Raw genomic sequence first — 27,977 nt, 5'->3', positions numbered from 1 at the left:
TGCACATGCGTATATAACTACGAATTTGCTTATAATACTACGCGTGCATTACTACGAACTTTCTAATGAATTTGCTATATATACTAACACGATATGTCAACAACTATTTCGGGTTATGTTCTTTTGTTTGAATGGTGTAGCGTGGCGTAGTAACATACGCATTATGCGAAAATTCCTGTGACTAATTTTACGCTTGAAATTAAATACTAATAACATTAAAAACATTCAATTTTATTTCAATTTGTTAAAACTAATGTTATTACTTTATTTAAAAATAATTTTATTATAAATATTTGTTTACAAACATATAAATATATTGATATTTCTAAAAGTACTCTCAACACAATAATGCAACTTTTTGTGCTCTCATCCGAATTAGAGATTTTCAAAGTTAATTTAAGTGTATTAAAAAAAGCACATTTACCGAATTTTTCATTAAAAATCTGAATTAGTATAAATTAAAGTTTTATTATAGATATTTTATAATTCATTATCTATCAAATGAAATTTCATCTCAGTAGAGGAGAGTGGGGCTGGTTGCACCACGGGGCAAGATGCACCATACGAGATTTTTCTAACATTTCTGGAGATTTTTGAGTGTTAATCACACCTAACCTTATACTGCGAAAAAACCTTCCAAGAAGGTGCCCAAAAAGAAATTGAGATAAAAATCAGAAGAAATGAACTATTATAAAACCTTTATGGTAACTTGATTTAAAAATGTTTTTCTTCTACTACTTTATAATAAAACAAATTTTAGTCTACTGATTATTTATTGCCTTTTTAGGGTTCCGTACCCGGTAGAAACCCTATTAAAACGGTTACGGAAAATGACCATGTACCCCCCCCCCCCTAGCGCTCATAGTTTTTCATTTAGAGAGCTAAAAATTGGTACACGTATGTATTTTCACGCGTAGATTGCATGAAGAATATATCGAACGTGATTGGAGTTAATCTTCATAGAGTTTTCCGCGAAAAACATAAAATTTTGGCCGTTTTTCGCAAAAAAAGGCATGTACCCCCCTAGCGCTCACAGTTTTTTACCTTAGAAAGTTGAAAATTGGTATGCATATGGGACATTCCACGTCAACACGGACAGAGCTCTAAACAAAAATTGCTTTGATGGATTTAAACTTTCTAGGGCTTAAAAGATTTCTACGTTCATGTACTTTAAGAAGCCGATGGGCGTTTTTTGCAAAATTCCATTTCCGATGCCAATAGAACTGTCAAAAGTCAAAAGGTCCAAAAATCTCAAAATACTTTTATGAATTAAAAGCAAAAAACGAGGTAAATTATTCTGTAACTCATTCTTTATCAGTTTTTAGGGTTCCCAAATATCAATCTAAAGTTTTTTTTAAAAAATCCAAAATGGCGAATTCAATATGGCGGACAAAATTCAAATTTGATCAGATTCGATGAAAACTTGTTACTCGGGGGTTTTTAGGGTCGCTGATTACGAATCTGAAGTCACTTTTTAAAAATTCAAAATGGCGGATCCAATATGGCGGAAAAAATTTTCAAATTTGATCCGATTCCCTTAAAACGTGTTACTCGGGGGCTTTTGGGGTCGCTGATTATGAATATGAAGTTACTTTGTGTTTGAGACTTCAAATTCATAATCAGATACGCTAAAAACCACCGAGTAACACTTTTTAATTAAATCTGATCAAATTAAAAAATTTGATCCGCCATTTTGAATTTTTAAAAAGTGACTTCAGATTCGTAATCAGTGACCCTAAAAACCCCCGAGTAACAAGTTTTAATAGAATCTGATCAAATTTGAATTTTGTCCGCCATATTGAATTCGCCATTTTGGATTTAAAAAAAAAACTTTAGATTGATATTCGGGAACCCTAAAAACTGATAAAGAATGAGTTACAGAATAATTTACCTCGTTTTTTGCTTTTAATTCATAAAAGTATTTTGAGATTTTTGGACCTTTTGACTTTTGACAGTTCTATTGGCATCGGAAATGGAATTTCGCAAAAAACGCCCATCGGCATCTTAAAGTACATGAACGTAGAAATCTTTTAAGCCCTAGAACGTTTAAATCCATCAAAGCAATTTTTGTTTAGAGCTCTGTCCGTGTTGGCGTGGAATGTCCCATATGTATTTTCAAAAATGGATTACAGGAAAAATATAGCGAATATATTTAATATTGATCTTCATAGTGTTTTCATCGAAAAACTCGAAAATTCTGAAAATTTCGAAAACAAATGCATGTACCCCCCCTGACGTCCACAGTTTTTTATCTAAAGAGCTGAAAGTTGGCATCCTTATTCGTTTTTACGCATAGATTACAGGAAAAATATAGCGGAAGTGATTCGAATTTATTTTCATGGTGTTTTCATCGAAAAACTAAAATCTCTTTTTGCAAGCTCGAAAATTCTTTAACCCTTGCTGGTTGTCTTAATTCTTAATCCAGTGGACTGGCGTTATACATTTTTATTTATTTTTTAGTGTAGATTTCAACAAACATACAGAAAAAGTTATTAGAATTCATCTTCATATCTTTTTCAGCGAAAAACTCAAAGTTTTTAAGAATTTCGTCAAAAAAGCGTGTATTTTACCCTAGCACTCACAGTTTTTTACCTAAAGAGCTGAAAACTGGTCCACTTCTGTATTTTTATGTGTACATTACAGGAAAAATATAGTGGAAATGATTAGAAATGATCTTCATTACGTTTTAAGCGAAAACCTAAAATTTTTTTTTCAATTTTTGATAATAATTATACCTATGCTAGTTCTCTCAATTCTTACAATTAGTCTAGTGGACTGACGTAATACATTTCTATTTATTTTTTTGTGTAGATACAGAAAAAATTATTGGAGTTCATCTTCATATTTTTTTTGGGAAAAACTAAAAAATTTTTTCGTTTTAGAAAAAAAAGTGTGTATCCCCCTCTTGGTTTTCACAATTCTTGGCCTATTGGACTATAGTTTTGCTTATTTTATGAATTTTCATGTGTAGATTTCAGGAAAAATAGACCGAACATGATTTGATTTTATCTTCATATATTTTTTTTAGCGAAAAACTCAAAGTTTTAAAAAATTTCGTCAAAAATGCGTGTTTTTTACCTTAGCGCTCACAGTTTTTTATCTGAAGAGATGAAAATTGGTTATTTATTTGTTTTCACCTGTATATTACAGAAAAAATAGAGCGAAAAATATTAGAGTCCGGTTTTTGAAATTAATGAACGTGCTTAACAATATTTAATAGTGCACTGAGAGACCTTTAGGACTGTAGCGGAACAACGTATGTGACAGCAGCTCCACTATGGTTTTGGTGCGCTGCGGTAAAATTTTGGGCGTGTGACAGTCCCAAATGTTGGTAAGCAGCTCACCGAAGTAGTGGGAATGCCGCCTTTGGTTTGCAGCTGAACAACTTTTGGACTGTTACTCGCCCAAGATTTTACCGCAGCAACCCAAAAGTATAGTCCTGTAGCGTTCCTCCAAAATGGTCAGTAGCAGCCTATCGAAAGTCTGCTGCTGACCCAAAGGTCTCTCAGTGTGGATTTGATGTAAATTCTTTAATTATAACCGTGGGTCGTCTTGCATCAATAGCGACTTTTTTCAATGTTGTTGCTATGATTGAATCATTTTATAACGAGACATAATATATATAATTTTAAATCATAAATGAGTGATTGCTATTTTTAATTTACCGTATATAACCTATGTAATTGATATTATAAAAGTTATTGTATTTTAAAAAAAAGTGGTGCAACTAGCCCCACTCTTTATTTATTCTGTATTTGTAGGGGAGAGTGGGGCAAAATGGGGTAGGCGGGTCAAATGGGGTACCTCTGTTTTTCCATGATAGGTACTTTTAATTTTTTTTTCCTCGACATATATCATTCATGTTGATAAGAAACTGTTATTAATTATGAAGACACTCCAAAGAAAATTTTTTTTTGAAAGTTATACAACTTTTAAGTTTTAAGCAAAAAAAATATGAATTTTTTTCAAAATTAAAGTGTTCACCAAACTTTTTGGGATAATGCATTTAATTTGGCAAGTGTGATATCTTTTTCAGTACTTATTCTAGAGTAATTTCCAATAGAATAGATTGTTTAATTGTTTACAATAACTTGTAAACATTGCAATTTGTTTTAATATGCAGTGTGGGGCAGAATGGGGTACCTAAGTGTGGGGCATGCCGGAAGTTACGCCGTTTCATTAAAACTATTTAAAAACATTATATTATGCATATTTAAAGGTTTCCTGCAGAAGAATCGATATTTTTGCTTCGAGCAATTTATACTATCGATGTTTCATTATCAATATATCGATATTTTGCAATATCCATGTTTTTTTGTTAAATTCTAATAAATATTACTTGTTTTTTCATAATAATAAAGAATCCTACTTTTTGTTTGTATTTATAATCTCATACAACAAGAATTTAATGAATTTTGAAAAAATACTCAATGTTTTGTATAGTTATTTGATGCCACCCCATTTTGCCCCACGGGTGGGGCAAAATGGGATGTTAGCACTTTCTCTGAAAATACGATATAAGTTCTTTCAAAAATTTTTTTCTCCGCTATTATCATAATTTTCTCAAAGCTAAGTGTACAAAGAAGAATTCTGAAGTTTAGCTGAATCGATTTATTCGTTTGGTTCTCTGTAAACAGCCAATTTCAAAAAGGTACCCCATTTTGCCCCACTCTCCCCTAACAACTTATGAAATTTGAGTTAAGATTTATTAAAAATTTCTGTGCTCTCTCTACAGTCAGAAATTAAATTCTAATACAGAAAAATGTAGTATATGACAGTCAAATTTAAATTATAAATTCTATATTGTTAATATTTTAACATATATTAGAGGTATTAAGAATTGTTAATTAAAACTTTGATTAAATATTAATTTACAGAATTATTTATTAATTTAAGAATTATTTATTAAGTTATTAATTTTAATGTTAATATATTCAGATATATTAAGTTTGTAAAATTTTAAATTTATGACACCATTTTTAGTAAATATTAATTGTTTAAGTCCATTTTATAGTTCATTTTTATGATTTTCACAATTCGTCAATTGTCTTTAATGTCTTTCACTTCAGATACGTTCAAATAATTATGTTTTTTGGAAGTAATACAAAAACTAATTTTTTCCCCCAAAAGTGTATCTATTTAACTTTAAAAACCTAAAATAGTTTTTAAATTAGTCAAATTTTTAAGAAACTACAACGTTTTTTGTGAAAAAAGTCAATTTTGCAATTTTTTGGTGTTTTTTTGGAATTTTATGGTTTTTTTCAAAATTTTTTTAATTTATCAAAATATGAATAATATTATTGTATTCCTTACTAAAAAACCAATCAATTCACTATAATTAATTTTTTTACGTCAAATATAAACCTTATAAAACAAGTTTAAAGCGTGGGGTGTCGGGACACCCCAGTTACTTCTTAGAGGGTGAGTAAATTAACGTACTCCTTCTAGGGTTAAATATCATCATTTTAGAAATTACTAAATTTCTTTATAGGATTTACCAACATTTTTGTTAGTCAAAATGGAAAACCACACAGAGAGAAAAAACAAAGCTTTTCCCGTGACTTCAATTCATGACTTTTTCAGGTTTTTTTTTCACCGGATTTCCCGATGAATTTCTTGCGTTTAGCGGTTAGGCCACGCATTAGCCTTTATTGGCCTAAGTTCGTTGCAAGAATCTCACCGGGAAAAACCGTGAGCATCCTGCATTTGTACTGTGATAATTTTCACGCGTTAAATGCATTTTTTTCATGGGGAAAAGCCTTGTTTTTTTCTCTCCGTGCAGGTAGTACAAAAATTAGAAACCGAGTTTTGTAAAATGAAATCACGCACACAAAGAAATAAAAATTTCTGATTGGTTGCCCAATGAAAATGACGCTTCTCTTTCTCTGGGTAGTGGCAGGTAGTAAGTAGCTGCATCTCTTTTCTTTAGTAGAAGAGGGGAGAAGAAAACGCACGGGGATTGTCGAATTTCGAAGATCGCACACACTTAAGTTCTATTTCCGAACATATACACGGAGAGAAAAATCAAGCGTTTTTAGTATGGACAGTTAACCTTATTTAGTAAAAGAATGCACATGCGCAATAGGCGTAAAATTTCTGCTGTATTTGTATCAATTTCTACGTTATCAGCATAAAAGTTCTACCTTTAAACGCATGGGACGTCAGTATACTACGATTGCAAGAGATCCATGCTATTTTAGTATATATGTTTCATGCAACTGAGGTATAAGGACACGCCTCTTAAGCAGGGCGTTCATACAAAATTACCATAGGAAGTCTCCATACTAAAAACGCTTGATTTTTCTCTCCGTGTACATAACTATATACCTACATAACTACACTGCAAAAACAGGTGTCTATATTTGAGACACTTTTGTCCTCATTTGTAAGACGTTTTGGGATGTCTTTCAGGAAGACGTTAAAAGTGACTATTTTGGAGACGTTTAAAGTGTCTTCATTCAGATGAAATTTCTGCTTGAATCGATACATAACCTAAAAATGCATGTATGCATTGATATTGCGCGGGAAACTTTCATCGAGACGAGGCAAGACGAATATTACCGAAGATACTCGAATACACAAAATGTCTTTTATTCAAAGTGTCTTACTTCGAAAACGTCTTAAATTAGCAAAAATGACTTAAATGTAGACACTTTTACCGTCTACCTTATATGTCTTAAATTATAAGCACTGAAAGTGACTTGTTTACATTTGTAAGACGCAAGAAGTGTCTCAAATTTTTAGACACTTTGCATGAAAGACAGATGAATTAGTCATTTATTCCAGACTAGACGTTTTCAAAACGTCTAATGTCTTAAAATAAGACGTTTCGAAGACGCTAGTTTTTGCAGTGTATACACTAAATATAAACACATAACACTAATGCACGCACGCACGCTCAGTAAAATAGAAGTTCTAGTTTATTTCTACCGGTTCTAAAAGTTATTATTTTTCAACGTAACCTATATATAATTTAATTCTTCATTCATATTATCATTATTAACGAATGTTGTACACGAAAAACCTGAAACTAGAATTGAAAAATCTTCTGCCCATGAGGGATCGATCCTTAAACCTTGGGGACGCCAATCGGATACACATACCTCACAGCCACGCTAGGTTGGAAGGACATCCGCTTAAATTACATTATGAATTTTAGGGAGATATTTTTCACTCTTATTTAACTCTGCATTGTTAATGATAGTTAATAATAATTCATTATTACATTATTGAAAAATTAAACATTACTAATTACTTTACTTTTTATATTGTTATATTTACTATAATTATTATAATTATATTGTTGAATTTATTATTGTAATTATAATATTGTAACTTTATTTTAATTATTAATCAATATTTTTATTAATTGTCAAAAACATTTTAAGGCGTCCTTGCGTTTGCGAAGGCAAAAAATAGGCCCCACTTTAATGTTTTTTTCACAGTCATTTTATTTGAAATATTAAAAACGATTTTTGTACCTTAAAGTACATTATAAAAACTACAAAAAGAAAGAATTGTTTCGTTTTTTAACCGTTATTTACGATTCGTAGACAGCCCCAAAAATGGCGATCTCAAATTTGTAAGAGTTTGCGGTGCCCCCTCTAGAGCCGCTCCTGACAGTCTAAAATCAAAAAATCGTCGTTTTTCTCGTTTTTTTTTAGGAAATTTAAAAAATCGGACAAGTGCGAGTTGCACTCGCACTAAGATCGAGGGTTCCGTACACCAAAGTTAAGGGGGGGGGACAGGGTCATTTTTTGCACTTTTTTCGAAAAAATTTAATTTCTTTCCCTCCTAGTTCGCAAATATGTCCGTCAATCGGGTTCGCTATATTTTTCCTGTATTCTGCACTTAAAACTGAAGATCCCTACCAAATTTCATCTCACCAGGTTGAGATTTGTAAAAGTTAAGGGGGGGGGGCAGCCCATTTTGCGTGGTTGGGACGGACACACGAGTGATTTCATAAGGGTTCCGTCAGTACACCTACGGTGTACGGAACTCTAAAAAACAAAATTTATTCGTTAGTATACATTAATACCTAGTGGACTAATGTGATGAAATAAAAAAAAGTAAAAGAAACGAAAATGGCGTCCTCTTAAAGTCAATTTTTAAGAAATGATGATTTTTATCTTTTGAATTTTTGACTTTAAAAGTACCGCATTTTCGTTTTTTGTACTTTTTTTATTTCATCACATTAGTCATCTAGGTATTAATGTATACTAAAGAATAAATTTTATTTTTTTGATTTTAGACTGTCAGGAGCGGCTCTAGAGGGGGCACCGCAAACTCTTAGAAATTTTAGATCGCCAATTTTGGAGGCCCTCTACGAATCGTAAATAACGGTTAAAAACGAAACAATTTTTTCTTTTTGTAGTTTTTATAATGTACTTTAAGGTGCAAAAATCGTTTTTAATATTTGAAATAAAGTTTTTGTGAAAAAAACATTAAAGTGGGGCCTATTTTTTGCCTTCGCAAACGCAAGTACGCCTTAAGGTATAATTGCACATACATATTTTTCTAAAAAAATTATTTTTACTAATAATATTACAATGTGGGTAATAAAAATTAATTATATCCACATAATTAATATTTATTTATGTTTCACTATTTTAGTTTAGGGTGATGTGGGGTGTTGTGAAACATGGGGGGATGTGCAACACCGCCGATTTCTGATCTACAGTTCGATATTGAACAGAGCCAAGTATTGACATTTGTTTGTGTCCTCAGTAGCTTGTTTTTGATATAAAACTCACGAGACAGGTCGCAGCTAGGTTTGCTGTATACGTAAGTTGACTTAAATTTCTCGAGAAGGAAATATTTCTCGTACTTTACATTTCTAGTCGTTTCGTGAAGGGTTTTAATTTATTTTATAGATAAGAATGTGCATATTGTTGCTTTTATAAGTGTTTTGAAATATCTTTTTATATTTTGTGTTTCCATTGCATTGTGTTGCGTATATAAATCATTTTTCGCAAAATATCATATTTATTTATTTAGTATATAAACGGGCTTATATTGCCCTTTCGTACAATGTACTGAACAATGAAAATCTTACGTTACTAGTTGACCGCATTGTTATTATTTTTGTCGAAAATCTGCTTGCGTAGTTCTCTAACAAACGCATTAAGCGAAACGCCATAAAAATTTACTCTGTCATAAAACTGATTTGCCTCACGACTCAACCTATTGACCACTGAATTTTCTAAGTAATTAGTTCTAATAAGTTGTTGATTAAATAATGGAACTTCAGTTCTGGGAGAATATTTGGGGTGATGTGCAACACTTTTTTTTGGGTGGACGTAACTACTTTTTACGTGCCATAACTGCGATTCACATGATGAATAAAAAGTGATTTGTTATTTTCCTTCAATTATATTCCTTATTTAATTATGAATAAATAAAAAATTAAAAAATAATTTTTTTTTCTTTGGTGAAATCTCCACTTTTTGGAGGTCAACTATACCTTAGTAAATTTTTTTTGGCAGATTTCGATTAGTTTACATTGAAAAAGCCTAAAATTAATAATTAAAGAGATTTTCATAGATATTTATGCATTACATACCTGAATTTTACTGGTGTTGCACATCACCCCAACTTTTTGGAAAATGCAAAAACAGACGTTTTCAAAAAAGCGAAAAATTTGTAGGAAAAATTAAAAATTCTGAAAATGTAATAATGCACAAATATTCTATTATAATGCCTCTAAGTCATTCAATTTTGAAATATTTAAAAATTTAAATATTTGACATGTTTTTCGTCTAACGAAAAAAAACGTTGCACATCACCCCACAACACCCTACTTATTTAAATAAAAGATTTTTATTTAATAAAATTGTTTTATTGGAATTTTTTGTAAGAATATTCTACAATATTGAAATTTTTTTTAAATATGTTAAAAAATTAAATAATATGCAGAATTTTTTAATAAATAATGCTGGAAAGTTTTTCTATTAATTAATCTGAATTATTTATCTAAAAAGATAGATAAATAGAGTCTAGCGAGGGCCTTAATAGAGACAGGGACAAATGGTTAAATTTCTACACTGGTTCATTGAAAAAGTTTTAGGCCGTTGGTTGTACTGGTTCTCTTAAAACGCCAGAACAAGTGTTTTCCTTCTGACCAGCAGGTCTGACTTACTTCTTCTGTTCAACCTCTGTTTCCCTAAACCATAGAACAACGCATGCGCTGAAAAAGTATGTCTACTGTCTAGAAAAAGGACGTCTGACGTGCTGGTTGAAAGGGAAACTGGTTGTTTCCGAACCAGTACAGCCAACGGCCCAACATTTTTTCAGTGTTGTCACTTTCGATCTAATACAGTTCAATAATGTTATGGATAAGGACGGGAAACGTTTATTTCACGTGAGCGGTCTCGTTTTTTGACCGCGTACTTGCCTAACATCAAATAAATAATTTGTAAACATATAAACCCGAAACACACAAAAAATGTAAAAGAACATAGAAAAAATACACTTAACATTTAGCCCCATCCATTACTTAAGGGGTTACATGGCTCAAAACGACCTGAAAACGTATGTTTTTTTAATAATTTTTTTTTATCAAATAAATAAATTTGTTTATTTGAACATACTTTGGTAAGTGAAAGTACACTATTAAATATTTATTTTTGATTTATTTATACACTCGTCTTTTTGCCTTAATATTAGTGTTTACAAGTGTCCCCGTGGAAACTTTTCTTACATACAATAAACTTATACTAAATTTTGGGTCTACAGAACGTCTTGAAATTAGGAGTACTCGCATTTGCCTGGACCACCCGTCTAATGGGTTTTCTCGCCAGTGGAGAGGGAAACTGTAGAAAACCTCTCCGAGTACAACCGGTTTATCGACAGTCGAGTTCTAATGGTGTGTACCGGACAATAATCGACAGTGCACATCATTATACCTCGACGTCAAACCTCCCGCTCAGATTATCTCACGTGCCGGAAAAATCCCACGCTAATGGGCGCGAACCAATTACCCTTGGTTCTACAGCGTCCGCCGAGCGAGGCATTTATCCGACCGAGCTAATCTGTCGGTTACACTATTATATAAGTAAGATATAAAATTTTTGATAAAAAATTGCTTTTGTGGTGGTCAAGATATCTTTTGACTGCTTCATCTAAAGTCAAAATACCAAAAGTTTTCTGTTAGTGAGTGAATATATCTCGTGATTGAACAAAGGGGTTTTTAAAGAAATTGAAATTTGGATTTTTGACAGTGTCTTTTGTCAAAAGTTACAATTTTTAGAACCATTAAAAACATGTAATAAAGTCAAAGGTAACAAGTCTACAAAGAATTCTGATGCATAGTTGAATCGGTTAAGTTATTTGAGTCTTTGTAAACAGCCAATTTCAAAAAGGTACCCTATTTGGCCCCACTCTCCCCTAGTTATTAAGAGAAAAAGTGAAAAAACTTTAAAATAAATTTTATGCGCTATAATACAAAAATTTTAACTTATTTTAAAAATTCCCCTTTTTTAAATTTAATCCCCTTTCTTATCTAATATTACATGAAAAAATCACTGTGATTTATGATTTGATTTCTAAGCTTTTAAAAAGAAAAGATATCTTAAAAAAACAAAACAAAAAGGAATACAATAATTATTATTATTGTTAATTGTCATTATTAATATGATTATTATTGTTATTGCTATTATCATTGGTTGTAATTATTATTACTGTTATTATTATTAGTATTAATTTTGATATAATTTAAATTATTCAGAGTATATAATTGAAAATTGCTTAATTAGAGAAGATAGTGCTGAAATTAGTCGTCAATCGATTAATTTCAATGGAGGACGATATTATTTGTCAATATTATATGTTACAGTGGTTTGACAGTAATAAATTTTCGTAGAATAATGAACGTTTCCCATAATTAGTATTGTTGAATTGTGTACAAAACAATATTATATATGTACATGGTGGAGCGATAAAATCCGTCGACCTCGCTTTGTGGGAATTGACTAACAGGACCATATAATTGTTTGTTTGCAGCAGTATATTGTAACGACGAAGAGGCCTGAAGCCGGTTTTTCGAACCTGTACAAAGATGACGTGCAAAGGCGCATCAAAACAAGGAAAAAGAAAAAGCGTCTCTTAAACATTTTAGAGGAAGTGGTACCCACGAAATAAGGAAGCATTTTTCTGAGATGTCATATTATCATATGTTGAACGAGTAGCCGAAAAAGCAGGAAGAAATTCGTCATTGAAAGTTATATTTGTTGTGTTGTGTATTTTGAAATTGTGATTAAGTCGGAAGCAGTGATGCATTCTAACAACAGTGCTGTACCCAGTGAGATGACCACAAATCTGGATTGCAGTAGATAGCGTTAGTGGCGAATGCGTGAAGGTCAATGCATGTTACGCCACTGGCCTGGGCCCACGTGACCAGGGGGCCCGTAATGTCCCCGCGAGAAGGCCGATGGGCCCGAGCATTGCACCTGGTTGTTCTGCTGGTCATGTGGTTGACGTTCACCGATGCCTGGCCTCTCCAACCGGTACCACCACACAAAGGTGAGTCACTGTCTCCTTATATACACGCGCCAATAAGATCCCTTTTCTTATTTCGATAAGAACAAAAATTCGCTTTGTCTAGCTGCGGAATATTGTTTCTTTGTAGCAGGAAAATTCAATATGATTGATTTTCCCTTTAACTCACAGGGTTGCCACAGGTCAGGGAAAATGAAATTAGTCAGGGGAAAATCAGGGAATTTTATCAAAAGTTCTGAAAAAAGTATTAAATTTCTAGAATTGATTAAAAAAATTCTGGTTTTTGATGTCTAGCAATTTTTGAAGATATTAAAAATATTTAATTCTTCTTGGCATAATAGAACTGTAAACGGAAGCTCTGACACTGGTCGAAAATAGGTCGAAAATTGAATAAGTTTAGATTGTAAAATAGGTAGGGATATATGATTATAGATAGTATTAAGTTTCGCTAGAGTTTAAGGTAAAATGTTAAGTAGGTTGAAGTGTTATGTATTTGTTGAGCCTCGAACCCTGTATAAGACAGGGAGAGTAAATAAAGTTACATTGAGAGAAGTCCGAGGCTTAATAGTTCCCGCTAGACGTCGCTATGCGCTACTCTGCTTGTCGCGTTTGAGTTGTTTCGAATCTGGTGCTGAGACTCCCCGAATCCAATCAAACATTGTTCTCGCATGTGAGAGAACAACTGGGGGTCGATTACGTAATTTCACTTTTAATTTCACTTTTACTTTCACTTTTACTTTCACATTCACAAATTTTTACTTTCACATTCATAGATTTTCACTTTCAATTTCACATTCATAGATTTTCACTTTCACAAATTTTCACTTTACTTTTACTTTTACATTTACTTTCACAGATTTTCACTTTTACTTTCACTGTCATAGAATTTCACTAGGGGAATGTAAGGTATCGTGGCGTGTAAGGTATGGTGGCGGACTTGTCAAATCTGGCATGTAACGTCACATCTGAAGCGTCTTATCACTATGGTCGATGTTTTTTATCGTGATGACATTCTATATGCAGTAGTATTAATGATCCAACGAGTGCTTTGTACTCTAATTGATTTTGAATAAAAAAGTAGTGAAAAAAAAAGTTTTATTGGATATGTGTGTTAACAGTGCCAGAGTGAAGATTTTTTGAAAATTGAGTCTGGTAAATGTATGGTTAGACCTTCACTGAAAGAATTTTGGGCAGGCTGCAGGCTTTACATGAGTGCCGCTAGAGCTCGCTGCCTCAAGCTCGCAGTTAACCTCAAAAAGGCGAGAATCTACTCCCGAAAGATAAGCAGCAACTCCTCAGGGGCAGCTGCTCACCTTTCGGGAGTAGATGCTCGCTTTTTTGAGGTGAGATGCGAGCCCTGTGCAAGGGGCACTAATTTCGGACATGAAAAGCCAGCAGCCTGCCTAAAATTATTTCAGTGTTGGACAACAGTTTTTTGTATTTTACATTTTTCTCAATTCGCGCTGTATGGAAGTAACACCATCATATTTTCATCAATAGCTAGTAAGGTATGATGGCGCATATTTTTTTCCTTTAAGATTTTTTTATAAAATGAATACTTTTCATTATAATTACAAAAAACTGAAAAATTTTATTTTTAAAATTTCATTGAATTTTTAAACATAAATCGTCATATCTTTGACAAATATTATTCAATTTACTTCATATTTGGAATGTAAACAAATTAGGGTCTACAGAAGACGATTAAATTATAAACATTTTAAAAATCATTAATTTTAAAACAAATTTTAATTATTAATAATGGCTTGTCAATAACCTCGTTTCCTTACCTTCGCACCGACCGTGTTGTTGCGAATTTCTGAAACGCGATTTGCTACGAATGTTTTTAGTAAATGAGGTTGAGTCTGTATCCATTGCAGTGTTATAGTCGAATCTGACCACAAATAAATACTATCAATTTCTTTGCATAATGATGATTTAACAACCTTTAGTAAACTTGATAATAATAGAGCTCTGCATAATTCTAACTTTGGTAATGAAATTGACTTTAGAGGAGCAACACGATTTTTTGAGCACAATAGATTTGTGAGCACTTCATTTTCTTTATTTATTGATCAAATATGGATGCAAGCTCCGTACGCTTTATCCGAAGCATCGCAAAATCCGTGAATTTCCGTTTCAATTGAATTGTTTATAATCACTTTCCTATCAAATTCAACTGAATCTAATAATTTTAATTGAGATTTTATAATATTCCAATTTGTTTGAATATCAATTGGTACAGACTCATCCCAATCTACTTCACATTTCCACAACCCATGCATTAATAATTTTGTTGTTACAATTACTGGACCTAACAAGCAGATCGGATCATATGATTTCGCAATATTAGATAATATTGTTCTCTTTGTTACTTTTGATTCATCGAGATTTGCTATTTTGTATTTCAACACGTCCTTTGCTGTGTTCCATTGAACCCCTAGGGCCCCTTGGGTCTCCGACTTACTGAATAATTCTACCTGCGTTGTGTCATCAGGTAACGATTCTAAGAGTTGAGGTTCGTTAGATGCCCATTTTCTTAATTTTAACCCTGCGCTATTGGTAACCGTAATTAAATTATCACGTAACCTGATGCAAAAAACCTCTGCAACCTCTGAAAATTCTGAATTAACATCATCTGCTAGTTGAAAAAGGGTGCGAATTGCCAAAAAGGGGGCTGACGCGGTCCCATAAGTTACATACAGTCTTTGTCCGATAAATTTTTATAGGCTCACTTTCGTTTGTTCTATACAGGAGTTGTTGATAAGGTGTATCTCTCCCGTCTACTAAAATTTGTCTATACATTTTTTCAATATCGGTCGTGAACGCGTATTGTATATTTACGCTTTGTTTGTCGATGTATTGCCCTGGTAAATAATCGCAAATTCGAGGAATAATAAGAAACTCTAAATTTGTGGTATAATTTGATTGTTTTGAAAAGATGGATGTACTTATTGATTCTTTAATTCGAGTTTGTAATTGATTGAATCCTTCAACAGGTACATTTATCTTTTTAACAGGTAAACCCAATGCATCCGCAAATTTCTTAGCCATAAAATTGTATTGAGATCCCGTATCTAATAATATTCGCGCTTAACTCTTTTTTCCCTCACTGTTTTGAATGTCGACTAATGCAGTGGATAAAAGAATTTGACTAGGGACAATGGCATTACAAGCCGTAAGAGACGCTGTAGTCGATTCCTGGTGTGAATTTTCTGTGTTTTTAACTTCTTGAGTTTGCTTTGAATTTGTATCATTTTTTTCATAGTGTAATAATGTGTTGTGTTTCCGACCGCACTTCTTACATCCTTGCCATTTACAATCATCGTTTCTATGCCCTTTGTTGAGACAATTAAAACATAAAGTGTGTGGTTTTACTGCAGCGAATCTATCGGAAATGGCAAGTTTTCGAAATTGTTCGCATGCGAATATTTTGTGTGTACCCTGACAAAAAACGCAATTAGCTGTGTTATTAGTAACGGTTAGTGCTTGTCGTTTATTTTGTGAATTGGGATTTGTCCTTTTAATAGATCCATCGCTTGAATTGACCTGAGAGTTGTTCGCGTGTGTATTAAAGTCAGTAGCTTGTAAAATCTGACAGCGATTTTCTAAGAAAGTGACAAATGTTTTCAATTTTGGCATCGTAGTACCAGTCAATGATTTTTCCCACTCTTTATGTGTAGTACGATCGATTTTGGATGTGATTATATAGATTAATAGAGTGTCCCAATATTCTACATTTTCTTCAAGAGATTTTAAAGCTCTTAAGTGTGTTTGAATCTGGTCTATTAGTTTACGTAATAGTGTGGCTGATTCTTTTGAGAGAGAAGGTAATTCCATGAACGCTTTGACATGATTCTGAATTATTATTCGCTAATTATCGAAACGCGATTTTATCAATTCCCACGCGACAAAGTAATTTTCCGCGGATGTTTCTAGTGAGTTTATTACTGACGCTGCTTCGTCCTTTAAACAAGAACGTAAATAGTGTAATTTTTGAATATCGGCAAGTTTTTGATTGTTGTGAACCATGGATTTAAAAGAGTCATGAAACTCGAGCCATTTATCAAAGGCACCGTTAAAGGTTGATAATTCAATTTTAGGCAACCGAATATTATTTTGTTCGTTATCTTGTACATAGTGTTCTTAAATTCTCGAGAATTTAAGTTGGGGTAATTTCCCTGAGGAAATTACGGTAATTTAATTTTTTAAAGAGAATATAAGAGAATTTAAGAGAATATTGAGAATTTAAGTTTATTTATTTAAATAATGTATATTTATTATTTTTATTAATATAAATACATATAATTCAGCACAATTGCGATGATTACTTTTATCTAAAAAAATTCTTTAAGTTATATATGTAAATAAAAAAAAGTAAAACCACAAATTTTTTAAGTTATAAATTTAATGTCATTTGCATTTATAAGGTTTATAAAATATGCGTAACTTAATACGAATAAAAGTTTAGATACTTTTGAATATAGATAAATAAAGAATAAGGATTATATTTAACATTATATACAATGAATTAAAAAATTTTTTAAATAAATATTTTGAAATTATTTGTGAATAAAGGCTTTCTGTCAGCTCTGCTGCGAGAGTAAGAGAGAAAAACCATTTAATTTGAATTTTCTGACTCTCTTGCTCTTATGTGTTACCATGACAACCTGCAGTCAGTAGAGCTGTGCAAGTACCTTCAATATATAGCATTTGTGGCATATTCTTGTTTACAAAATTTACAGAAGAATTTAATTGTTTTTGTATTCATTGCTTTTAAAATATTTCCATTTTACACTCTTTGGTTTTGTCATTTTTTAAATCTTTAAAAATATAGCCACTTTAATTAACAAAATAACTACTAAATAAAAACACAACGTCGGACAATCGAATTTACCACAGTGTAACGACAAAAGTGAGGTTATGTCACATTCTCTTAAATTCTCAGAGAATTTAATCGTCGGTTATATTCTCGGTAATATTCTCGTTCTCGGTAATATTCTCTGGGTAATATAACCGACTTAGAACACTACTTGTACAGAACGGATCACAGGTCTCCTCAGAGGTGGGCAGGTTATTCTAAAATGTAACGCTACAAACTTGGTGGGGAGTTGTTCTAAATGACTTCCAGATTCCAAATTTTCAAACCGATAAATCGTACCTGATCCTCTTTTCGAATCATCTCTTTTACAGATAGTCGGAAACTTAAAAATGTATTATCTTAATGTGGGAGCTTTGATTCAGAAGACTGCTGATTTTTCGTTATTAAAAATTTTTTAGACCAAGATTTTATAGATAATTATGTTCATGATTTTGAGAAAAATGAGGATAGGGGAGAGTGGGGCAAGACGGGGTACTCAATGTTTAAACCGCAAAAAAACGAAAATTTTCGAATACATATTTTATTATTTTATTTAATAACCATCTTTGGGAATCAGTCTTTAGTAATAAAGAAGAACAAAGGCCATCTGTTTCTTAAAAAATCATAAAATTAATAATATGAAAAAAATTGCAAATCTCCCCATCTTGACCCACCGGCGCGGTACTAAAAAAGCAACCTATTTCTGTCGACAAATTTTACAAGTAAAGGTTGCATCTTCATCTTCGTCATCGACACTAGCACAACTGCACAAAGCCCATTGGCCGCAGACAGAACAAGCAGCCCAGCCTTCATTTGAGTCTAGATAATAACCATTACAATTTATAGAGACAAGGTGTATTTTCCACTTTACCATCTCTAATTATTAATTTAACCTGACAAGCTTTTTTTTCTTTTTGGTCACTCTTATTTTATTCAGTCTTGATTTAAGTAGTTTTCTTAACTTCCCTTATTTCTCTTTTCTTTTGCTTCATTTGTGTACCCCATTTTGCCCCACTCTTCCCTACCCTATCTTGCCTGCACCTACGAAATTGAATAAAATGATTAATTACTACAATTTACGATTCAACAAAGAAAAAAACATATGCTTTCCTTTTTCTGTAACCCTTGCCAGTTATAAAAATTTTTATGTAGTTCATTAACCGTTATTATTAAATAATAAACACCTCCTAAAAAAAGTGAAAAAATCATAAGAAAATCGTCGAAAACAGTTTTTTTTAGTAAAACAGATAAAAGATTTGTTCTCATGGCTTTTAGGTTTTGTAACCAAAAAACTATTGTCTCGGTGCAGTATTATGTAAAATATAATCGCGATTGGTTAATTCGTTTGTTAAATAAGGCCGGTACCCCGTCTTGCCCCACTCTCACCTATATAAATTTACTGATCTAAAAACAGTAGAAATTGGTAAAAATTTGCAGAAATTTAATTCAATGTAGGTTTTATTATAAAATTATTAAAAGCTATGTTTTATTTGTTTTTTATTTGTTAATGAAACGAATTCTTCTTAAACTATACAACCCACATAGCACAACTTTTCACTGTAAGGTTACCTGAGACGACATCTGTAGGGCTTGTAAGGTTATCAAGTAAGAGTGTGGTAAACACGATGAAGTCTAAAAACTTCCGCCTTACTGTAGCCTTACACATGAAAGTCACTGTAAGCTTACACAGTAAAGTCACTGTAAGCTTACACGGTAAGGTCATTGTAAGCTTACACAGTAAAGTTACTGTAGGGTTACACGGTAAGGCCACTGTAAGCTTACACGTAAGGTTATGGTAAGGTTATACTGTAAGGCTGTGGTAAGGTTATTATTAAGTTGTAATGTTGAGGTAAGGTTGTGGTAAGTTCACAAATTATAGAAAATATTAACAAAATAATTAATAATCTAATTAAAAAATAAATATTAAAAAAAATTAAGTTTGTTGCTTTTCTAAATTTTGGAAACCTAACATGAAACAGAAAATTTTGGAAACAAATTTGGGGGCACTAGGACTCGAACCCGGGATCGACGCGCATAAACCTAACACTCTAACTAACTGAGCTAAGTGGGGAACTGAGGAAGAGAAAATCAATTTTGCTTTTAAGGTGCACTAAGAAGAGAGCTAACTCCTTAAAAGCAAAATTGATTTTCTCTTCCTCAGTTCCCCACTTAGCTCAGTTAGTTAGAGTGTTAGGTTTATGCGCGTCGATCCCGGGTTCGAGTCCTAGTGCCCCCAAATTTGTTTCCAAAATTTTCTGTTTCATGTTAGGTTTCCAAAATTTAGAAAAGCAACAAACTTAATTTTTTTTAATATTTATTTTTTAATTAGATTATTAATTATTTTGTTAATATTTTCTATAATTTGTAAACTTACCACAACCTTACCTCAACATTACAACTTAATAATAACCTTACCACAGCCTTACAGTATAACCTTACCATAACCTTACGTGTAAGCTTACAGTGGCCTTACCGTGTAACCCTACAGTAACTTTACTGTGTAAGCTTACAATGACCTTACCGTGTAAGCTTACAGTGACTTTACTGTGTAAGCTTACAGTGACTTTCATGTGTAAGGCTACAGTAAGGCGGAAGTTTTTAGACTTCATCCTGTTTACCACACTCTTACTTGATAACCTTACAAGCCCTACAGATGTCGTCTCAGGTAACCTTACAGTGAAAAGTTGTGCTATGTGGGAAATTTATAATCGAAATTTTTCATTTGGAAAAAAATACAATTGAAGGGTTACATAAAATAAGGGGACGAACGCGTGGTTAAAAGGGATAATATCGGTCAGGTAGCAGCGAGCGGCTCATGGCTTATTGTCACTGCTACCCGACTGGTAATATCCCTTCCAAGCCTCGCGTTCATCCCCTTATTCTATGTAGCCCTTCAATTTACGATTTATTTATTTCTCTCTAAATATGAATATGTGAAATTTCACTTATTTTACGTTATAAGTCGTCCTCTCGATCAATAAGTGCATATACACTTATAAATAAGTGAATTTTTCACATATTCTGAGTGAAATTTCACTTATTATAAGTGCATATGCACTTATTGATCGAGAAGACGACTTATAACGTACAAATATGTGAATTTTCACATATTCAGATTTAGAGAGTACAAAGTAAAACATGAAATGTCTGGAATTTGGAGCATTTTTGTAAACTTTTATTATTTCTAGTGTAAATTTGACTATACTTCCGAAATAAATTTTACTCTTTTTAACTAAAATTTACAATGGAAAAAGTAAAAATTGATAAAAATGAGTATGGAGTCAAAATTTCTAAACTGACTCTATAGAAATTGTGGACACTTTAAGATTTTACTATGTACTTGTAAGATTTACTTTATTTGTTTTTTCATGTACTAATCTAATTTTATTTAAGTTACATACCTTTTTGACTGCAAAAAAAAGTGATTTTCATAATTATTTTTTGACTTTTCATTAAAACTTTATTAAAATAATGTACATTGCATCAGATGGTATATGATTTTATGAACTTTTAGCAACTTTGAAACTTAAAAAATATTAATGAGTCTGTCATTATGTATTATTTTTTGTGTGTCTGTGACTTTTTTATTTTATGTTCACAGAAAAAAAGATAGTATAAATTTTGTTGCGGGGAATTCTAACCAATGCTAATTCACATAGACAGTGGCGCCCTCACTTAGGTGAAAATTTGTTGCAGCGAATATTTACCCCAAAATCAGGCTAAAATTTAAACTTTGTTTTTCTTGTGTTGACATGGTGAGAACTCATTCTATTATCTCTTTGCAAGGAGAAAATGATTATGTCTGAATTATTTTTATTATTATTTAATATATAAAAAATATTAATATTTGTGTAAACTGTAGCTGATGCTCCAAAAAACTTTTTTTTTAGGTCAAAAAAACGGTATGTAACCCCTTAAAACAGAAATTTTATTTGGTACAAATAAAATGTTTTTTTTGGTCAAATAAAATTTGTATTTAAAGAAAATGAAACTTTCAAGCAAATAAAATTTTGAACCAAATAAAACTTTGTACCAAATAAAACTTTGAACCTAATAACAATTATTTCAACAAAGAAAAATTATTTACATTTAAACCAAATAAAATTTATATAAACAAAAAAAATAGTATATTAAGCAACAAAAGTATAAAGACAGCCATTTATTTACGGTGATTTTTGTGACACGAGTGGAGGTCGAAGGCGCCCCGAGACCTCCACTCGTGTCACAAAAATCATCGTAAACAAATTGGGCTGCCTTTATTCCCATGTTATTTACGATATTTTTTATTCCTAATGCACAAAAGTGTCGGTTTTAGATAGCATACGACAGGGAGTAAAAGTCATTCACTTATTCGACTTGTATGAAAATAGCTGCCGTTTTGTCCCATGGGCAGGGTTGCACACGTAATATACGTTACGTAAATTACCTCAAAAATTTTAAACACAATGCATTTTATTGTGGTGGGAGGTAAAATACGTATTTTACAAATGTAAAAAACTCATATAATTTACGTAAAAAACTTAAAGTTACGCGTAACTTTACATCCCTGCTCATGGGCAAAAATAACGCATGGGATCAGCTGTTATTTTTGCACATGGTAGAAAATGGATGCCATTTTCATACTGTCGAACTTTTCTAAGAAAACTATATAAATAAATAAATTTATTTTTGAGTGACATATTTAAATGAGTTTTGGTTCAACAAATTGATTTTGGTTTTATTACACTGAGAAAATTGGATATTAAAAATCTTAATATACTAGATATTAAGAAAAGATGCTAACGCATATCATCCAGATGTTATGGTTTAATATCTCCCCGAGTCGAACTTTTAGACCTGCTTACCTCCTTAAAACTGAGGGTTTGTAAGGATGTAATAGGATGAAAGCAGAGTTTATTTGCATTGCAAGTTAACTCTGATTACCTCCTGCAAACCCCTGGTTAGCGACAAATTTAGATGGTAAAAGGGGGAAAGCAGGTGTTCCTAGAACCTTATTAAATACTGCTTGACCCTTACTTACAGAATTCTTTCCTCTCCAAAAACCCTGGAAAAACTGCTCATAGCATATTTGAGATCATTTTTAACTAATTTTTATAATAACTTTAATTATTAATAAATGGCATTATTATTTAATGATTTTTACTTTTTTTTTTAATTTAATCGTGACCAATAGCGAATTCATAAATAATGTTAGTATATATGTGGGGATTAATACATATCCATTTATATATAAAAACAATTTTAATTTAATATTTGTTAATTACATTATTTAACGGTGTATATAATCATTAAATTGCATACTTATACCTATACAATACAGAAAAATCGGAATAAACGCAAACCTACGAAATAAATAAAATCTAACGCACGCGAGACTTGAACCTACGACCTACGAACTACGGACTACGAAACTAACGCCCTAACCACTATGCTACGGAACCTAACTGAACACAGACGCTCTATTTTCAGTGACTTGTTGAGTGATTTAATTAAGCATTAATTGACACTAATACACTACAGCAAATAAATAAATTGTTTAATAATAATAACCATTAAACATTCATAAATTAATATTTTTATTATTTAAAAAAAATGTCAAAACATTTCAGTTAAAAATAATATTTATAAATTAATAATAAAAAAGTACATGTTTCGGTAACCTATTCGCAGTTTGAAGTTAATTGTTGTTTACATTTTGGTTTCTTAATCTTTTTTTAATTTTTCTTTTTAAATATTTTCAATTTTAAAATTAATGTATTGAAAATCTTCGAATTGTTGCAAAGAATTTTATCAAAAAATTTGATAATAATAGAATATTCCTTCAAAGAATTTCTTTATTTAGAAAAATAACTAAATTCTCGCAAAGAATTTTATTAATATTTTTAAAAATCCTAATTAAATTTTTTTGAAAAATTTCTTTGAATTTTTTTTTAAACTAATGGAGTTTCTTTAATAATTTTAATTGAAAATTTCGAAAGCAATTGAATTTTATGAAGAAGAATTTTATTAAAATTGTATTGAAAATAAGTGATTTCTTGCGAAGAATTTATTAAAATTTTAAGAAATAATTAAATTGTTTATGAAGAATTTTATAGAAATATTTAAAAATCATGAAATTTTTTCAAAAAATTCAATTAAAGTTGTTTCGAAAATAATTGAATTTCTTTAAAGAATTTTATTAAAATTAAGTATATTCAAAATAATTGAATTCATCATAAGAATTTTAATTACTTTTCGGAAATAATAGAATTATTTCAATTCTTTTGACGAATATATTCAAAAATTGTATTGAGCTAGTAATTTAATTCTTATATAGAATTTTTTTTTAAATATTTTGAGAATAATTAAATTGTTTTTCAAAAATTTTAAATTCTTGTTGAAACTAAATTTTATGGGAATTTTTGAAAATAATGAAATTCTTTCGTTTAATTTGATTTTAATTGGGTTAATAATTATTTAATTCTTGCAAAGAGTTTTAGTATTTATAAAAATAGTTGAATTATTTTGAAGAATTTATTAAAGTTTAAGAAAATAATTGCAATTTATGAAAATATTTTAAAATATTTGAATTCATCTAAGGAATTCAATTAAAATTGTTTTGAAAATAATTGAATTCCTGCAAAGAATTTTACTATTTATAAAATTAATTGAATTCTTCGGAAGAATTTTACTATTTATAAAATTAATTGAATTCTTCGGAAGAATTTTACTATTTATAAAATAATTGAATTTTTTCGAAGGATTTATTAAAATTTTAGAAAATAATTGAATTCTTTCGTGAAATTTTCAAAATAAAAAATTTTGTAATTTGCAAAACAATAATAAGTTGAATATCTTGTACCGCGCGTAACATTTCCTATTGCATAAGAATGTGGTAGAAGCAATACAGGGTTTAAGGTTCAATTAGGACTTAAAAAGGAGTTGTCAGAGTTAAATAGAACTTACGCAGGAGGAAAAAAACACCAAGGGTTTGTTAGGTGCAGGTTAGGGTTAAATTATACACTGCAAAAACAGGTGTCTATATTTGAGACACTTTTGTCCTCATTTGTAAGACGTTTTGGGATGTCTTTCAGGAAGACGTTAAAAGTGACTATTTTGGAGACGTTTAAAGTGTCTTCATTCAGATGAAATTTCTGCTTGAATCGATACATAACCTAAAAATGCATGTATGCATTGATACACAGGAAAAAAAAAGTCTGACTCCGTTTACACCTTAAATTCAGCCCATGTATTTCACATAAGTCTGTCCTTGTTTAACGGGGCTGACTCCGTTTACATCTTAAATTCAGCCTCAAAAAGAGGCTGAAAGTAAAACTTTTTTTTTAGTGTGTATTGCGCGGGAAACTTTCATCGAGACGAGGCAAGACGAATATTACCGAAGATACTCGAATACACAAAATGTCTTTTATTCAAAGTGTCTTACTTCGAAAACGTCTTAAATTAGCAAAAATGACTTAAATGTAGACACTTTTACCGTCTACCTTATATGTCTTAAATTATAAGCACTGAAAGTGACTTGTTTACATTTGTAAGACGCAAGAAGTGTCTCAAATTTTTAGACACTTTGCATGAAAGACAGATGAATTAGTCATTTATTCCAGACTAGACGTTTTCAAAACGTCTAATGTCTTAAAATAAGACGTTTCGAAGACGCTAGTTTTTGCAGTGTACTTACCAGGAGGTAAGCAGGTCTAAAAGTTCGACTCGGGATATGTTTCTTGTACTCACGGCTTCAGTATATCTTCAACTAAGTGTTCTGATTGGTATTATAGAATAACAGAGCTTGTAGGTTAAGTTACGAACAAATTACAAAATAGTGGCATTTGGGGCAAGATGATCCCCCCTGATTCCCATGTATTTCGCCTCACCTCAAATTGAATTATCTAGTATTAATAAAAAATTCAATTTTTCTTGCTTCTTATATGTTTTTATTAAGAAAACTAACTTATCTAAAATAAAAAGTTGACATCTACATCTATTTTATTAATTTTCTCGTTGTAGACAATGCCTCGTAATTATAAAATAGGAAAACGAATCGTGGTGAGTGGTCAAAAGCGTTTATGGCCTAAATAAAGTATATTTAACATTGATATTTGATACACTGTTATTCCTTCAATTTAGACTCCTTTTCCAATAATTGGGGTAAGATAACCCTACGGATCATCTTGCCCATACCATGGGGATCATCTTGGACACCCCGGTGTCTAAGATGATCCTTTTGTAAGGTTTTAGAAAAATTAAATTTAATAGTAAAATATTAATTAGCTGTAAATATTTCAAATCAGAATAGTTAGATAGATTAATTATCTAGTAGTGCGTACAAAAAAAACTCGAATATGTTGATTTTTCTTTGAATAATAGGTTTTTTCCCTTAGGGGGATCATCTCGTACACCTTTACCCTACTGTAATATTATATTGAGAAATATTCATTAATCCTTATATGAAATCAGTAGATATGCAAATTAGGTAAAGAGAGACATTCTGATGTTATTTTTCTTCAAAAGAGGAAGAAAGCAATACCGTTACCTGAAGAGAGATAGTTTTATAATGTTTTCAATGAATGAAAGAGAGATAGGTATGCGTTAACTTTTCTGCGTTATAAACAGAGAGCGATTTATGTTTAGTTAATAGAAAGAGGGAGAGAGAAAGAGGCCCGATCGAGTACCTGGCTATTGTTCAAAGGGTTTCTTTCAACCAGTGGGCAGTCTATTGAGTGACCAGTGAGTAGAGAGAGAGAGTATGAATTAGTGGTAACTCAAGTGCGAAATGCCAAGACTGCAAAAGGGCCCATCATTGGCCCAGTAATGTCTGCCGAGAATTGGCAGTAATTACTGGGCCATTACTGGTGTTCAAAACGTTCCATTGCTGGGCCAATGATGGCGTCGATGGTCAGATTTTCAAATTTTCTAAGACTGGGCCGGCTCTCAGCCCAATAATGGTACATTCACGGCAAAGTTGATCAATCTTTAATAACAAAAGACAATTGCCAGTGATGTGACGTAGATCGGCCCGTTAATGGAACATGAGTGGCACTTTAATGGCAAAAATTTTGTATCTTTGATGGCAAATTACAATTGCCAGTATTGAGGCGGCGCTTGGCCCAATACTGGCAATTGTAATTTGCCATCAAAGATACAAAATTCTTGCCATTAAAGTGCCACTCATCTTTCATTAATGGGCCGATCTACGTCACATCACTGGCAATTGTAAAACCTTATTCTTCAATGTTTAAAGAATATTAAACAATTTTTTTTATGTAAAATGAATGATAAGTTTATAAAGAGTACATTTTTTAAAAGTAACATTCTTTCAATTTCAGTAGTGGATACAGAACAGAAATTTTCCATTCATTTTCTATTTTTCGTCGTTTAAAGATAAGTTAATGAATATTGAGTTTTTTTATCAAACAATCAGTGAACTGTAAGTTATTTACACATAATAAATTAATACATTTTTTTACAATTTATATAGATAGAGCAAACAAATATTTTTAGTACAAAAGACATTGAAATTAGTTATTTAAGCAATATAAAATTTTCTTTTTGTACAGTTCTTATATATTTTTTCTATGATACAAAATTGTCTACAGATATTTATAATGAAAATTCATTAACATTCTGTAATTTAAAATTGTAATAATTAGAATTAGATGTTAAATAACCTTAAAACGCGACTTTCAGTCACAAGCTTAAAAAACGAAAATCTAAAAAACCAAGCTTCTTTGAAACTCAATGATTTCTGCATTAGCTCACTTTCGTTTCGTTGTTTTTTCAAATTTTCTTAAGACATCATTTTTTTTAATAAAACAAAAAAGTACTTTTAGAAATACAAAAAAAATATAAAAGAACAAAAATACATAAAAAATTACAACAAATTGAGTGTAATTTAGATCGCCTCCCCGTAGTGTACTCTGGCAAGCAGACTATTATAAATCCTGTAGCTAAATGATCTTAACAAATACACAGTTTTAGTATTCTTTATAACATTTACTTCGAACGTCATTTCTTTACTGCATATAAAGCTTCTCCGATTTTTCTCGAACAACAAAATTCATAATTTTTTAAAAATTTTTATTGACTTTCGTATTGAATTAAACCTATACACTTGAATTTTTTAAATCTAACTTTTTATTCGTACTCAGCAACCCCAACAACCCCGCTTAAAGGTTTCAGTGAAATAGACGGAGTTTTAAATATTTTTGTTCTATTAACATTTTCTTCTTGCACCCCTAGATATAAACACACCCCCTGCTTTAAGGGTGCATGCGATCAAATCGTCATAGGGCTCATGTGAAAGGGCATGGTTTAGTTTTTAATTTCTGATATTAGCGAAGTTTGTAGCACGTCAGGATTTAGCTGTATAATTTTTTAAAAATGGCCAAAAACGCAGTTTTTAGGGGTTTCAATCACAATTTTCTCTAAAACCTGACGCGATGGGAAGTTTTCAAGCCCTGCACTGTAAATAAAAGCTTCTAAATTAGAGTTGATTTTCGGTATTAAAATAGAACCAAATCTCGATTTAGTACCAAAAATTGGTACTGAATTAGTACCTTTCTTTTTACAGTGTGATTCGTGTTCAGCACAAAAAGTCAGTTCGGGAACACTATACCACATTCTATTC

The 27,977-nt window shown here is 31.3% G+C and overlaps 1 protein-coding gene across 7 annotated transcripts in view; it reads left to right on the top strand.

Annotated features, from left to right (window-relative positions):
- Positions 1–27,977, top strand: part of LOC122510570 (disintegrin and metalloproteinase domain-containing protein 10) — a 1,090,443-nt gene that overhangs the window by 99,607 nt on the left and 962,859 nt on the right. For 6 of the 7 annotated variants that reach the window (XM_043625327.1, XM_043625328.1, XM_043625329.1 and 3 more), the window contains exon 2: positions 12,001–12,519. In XM_043625327.1, the coding sequence (XP_043481262.1) occupies positions 12,360–12,519 (160 nt within the window). In that variant the 5' untranslated portion in view covers positions 12,001–12,359. The remainder of the gene's footprint in view (positions 1–12,000; positions 12,520–27,977) is intronic. The other variant, XM_043625326.1, reaches the window with a different exon arrangement.

This window comes from Leptopilina heterotoma, unplaced genomic scaffold (assembly GCF_015476425.1).
Source record: "Leptopilina heterotoma isolate Lh14 unplaced genomic scaffold, ASM1547642v1 Lhet_70, whole genome shotgun sequence".
NCBI lineage: Eukaryota > Metazoa > Arthropoda > Insecta > Hymenoptera > Figitidae > Leptopilina > Leptopilina heterotoma.
This window is presented reverse-complemented; position numbering and strand designations above follow the sequence as displayed.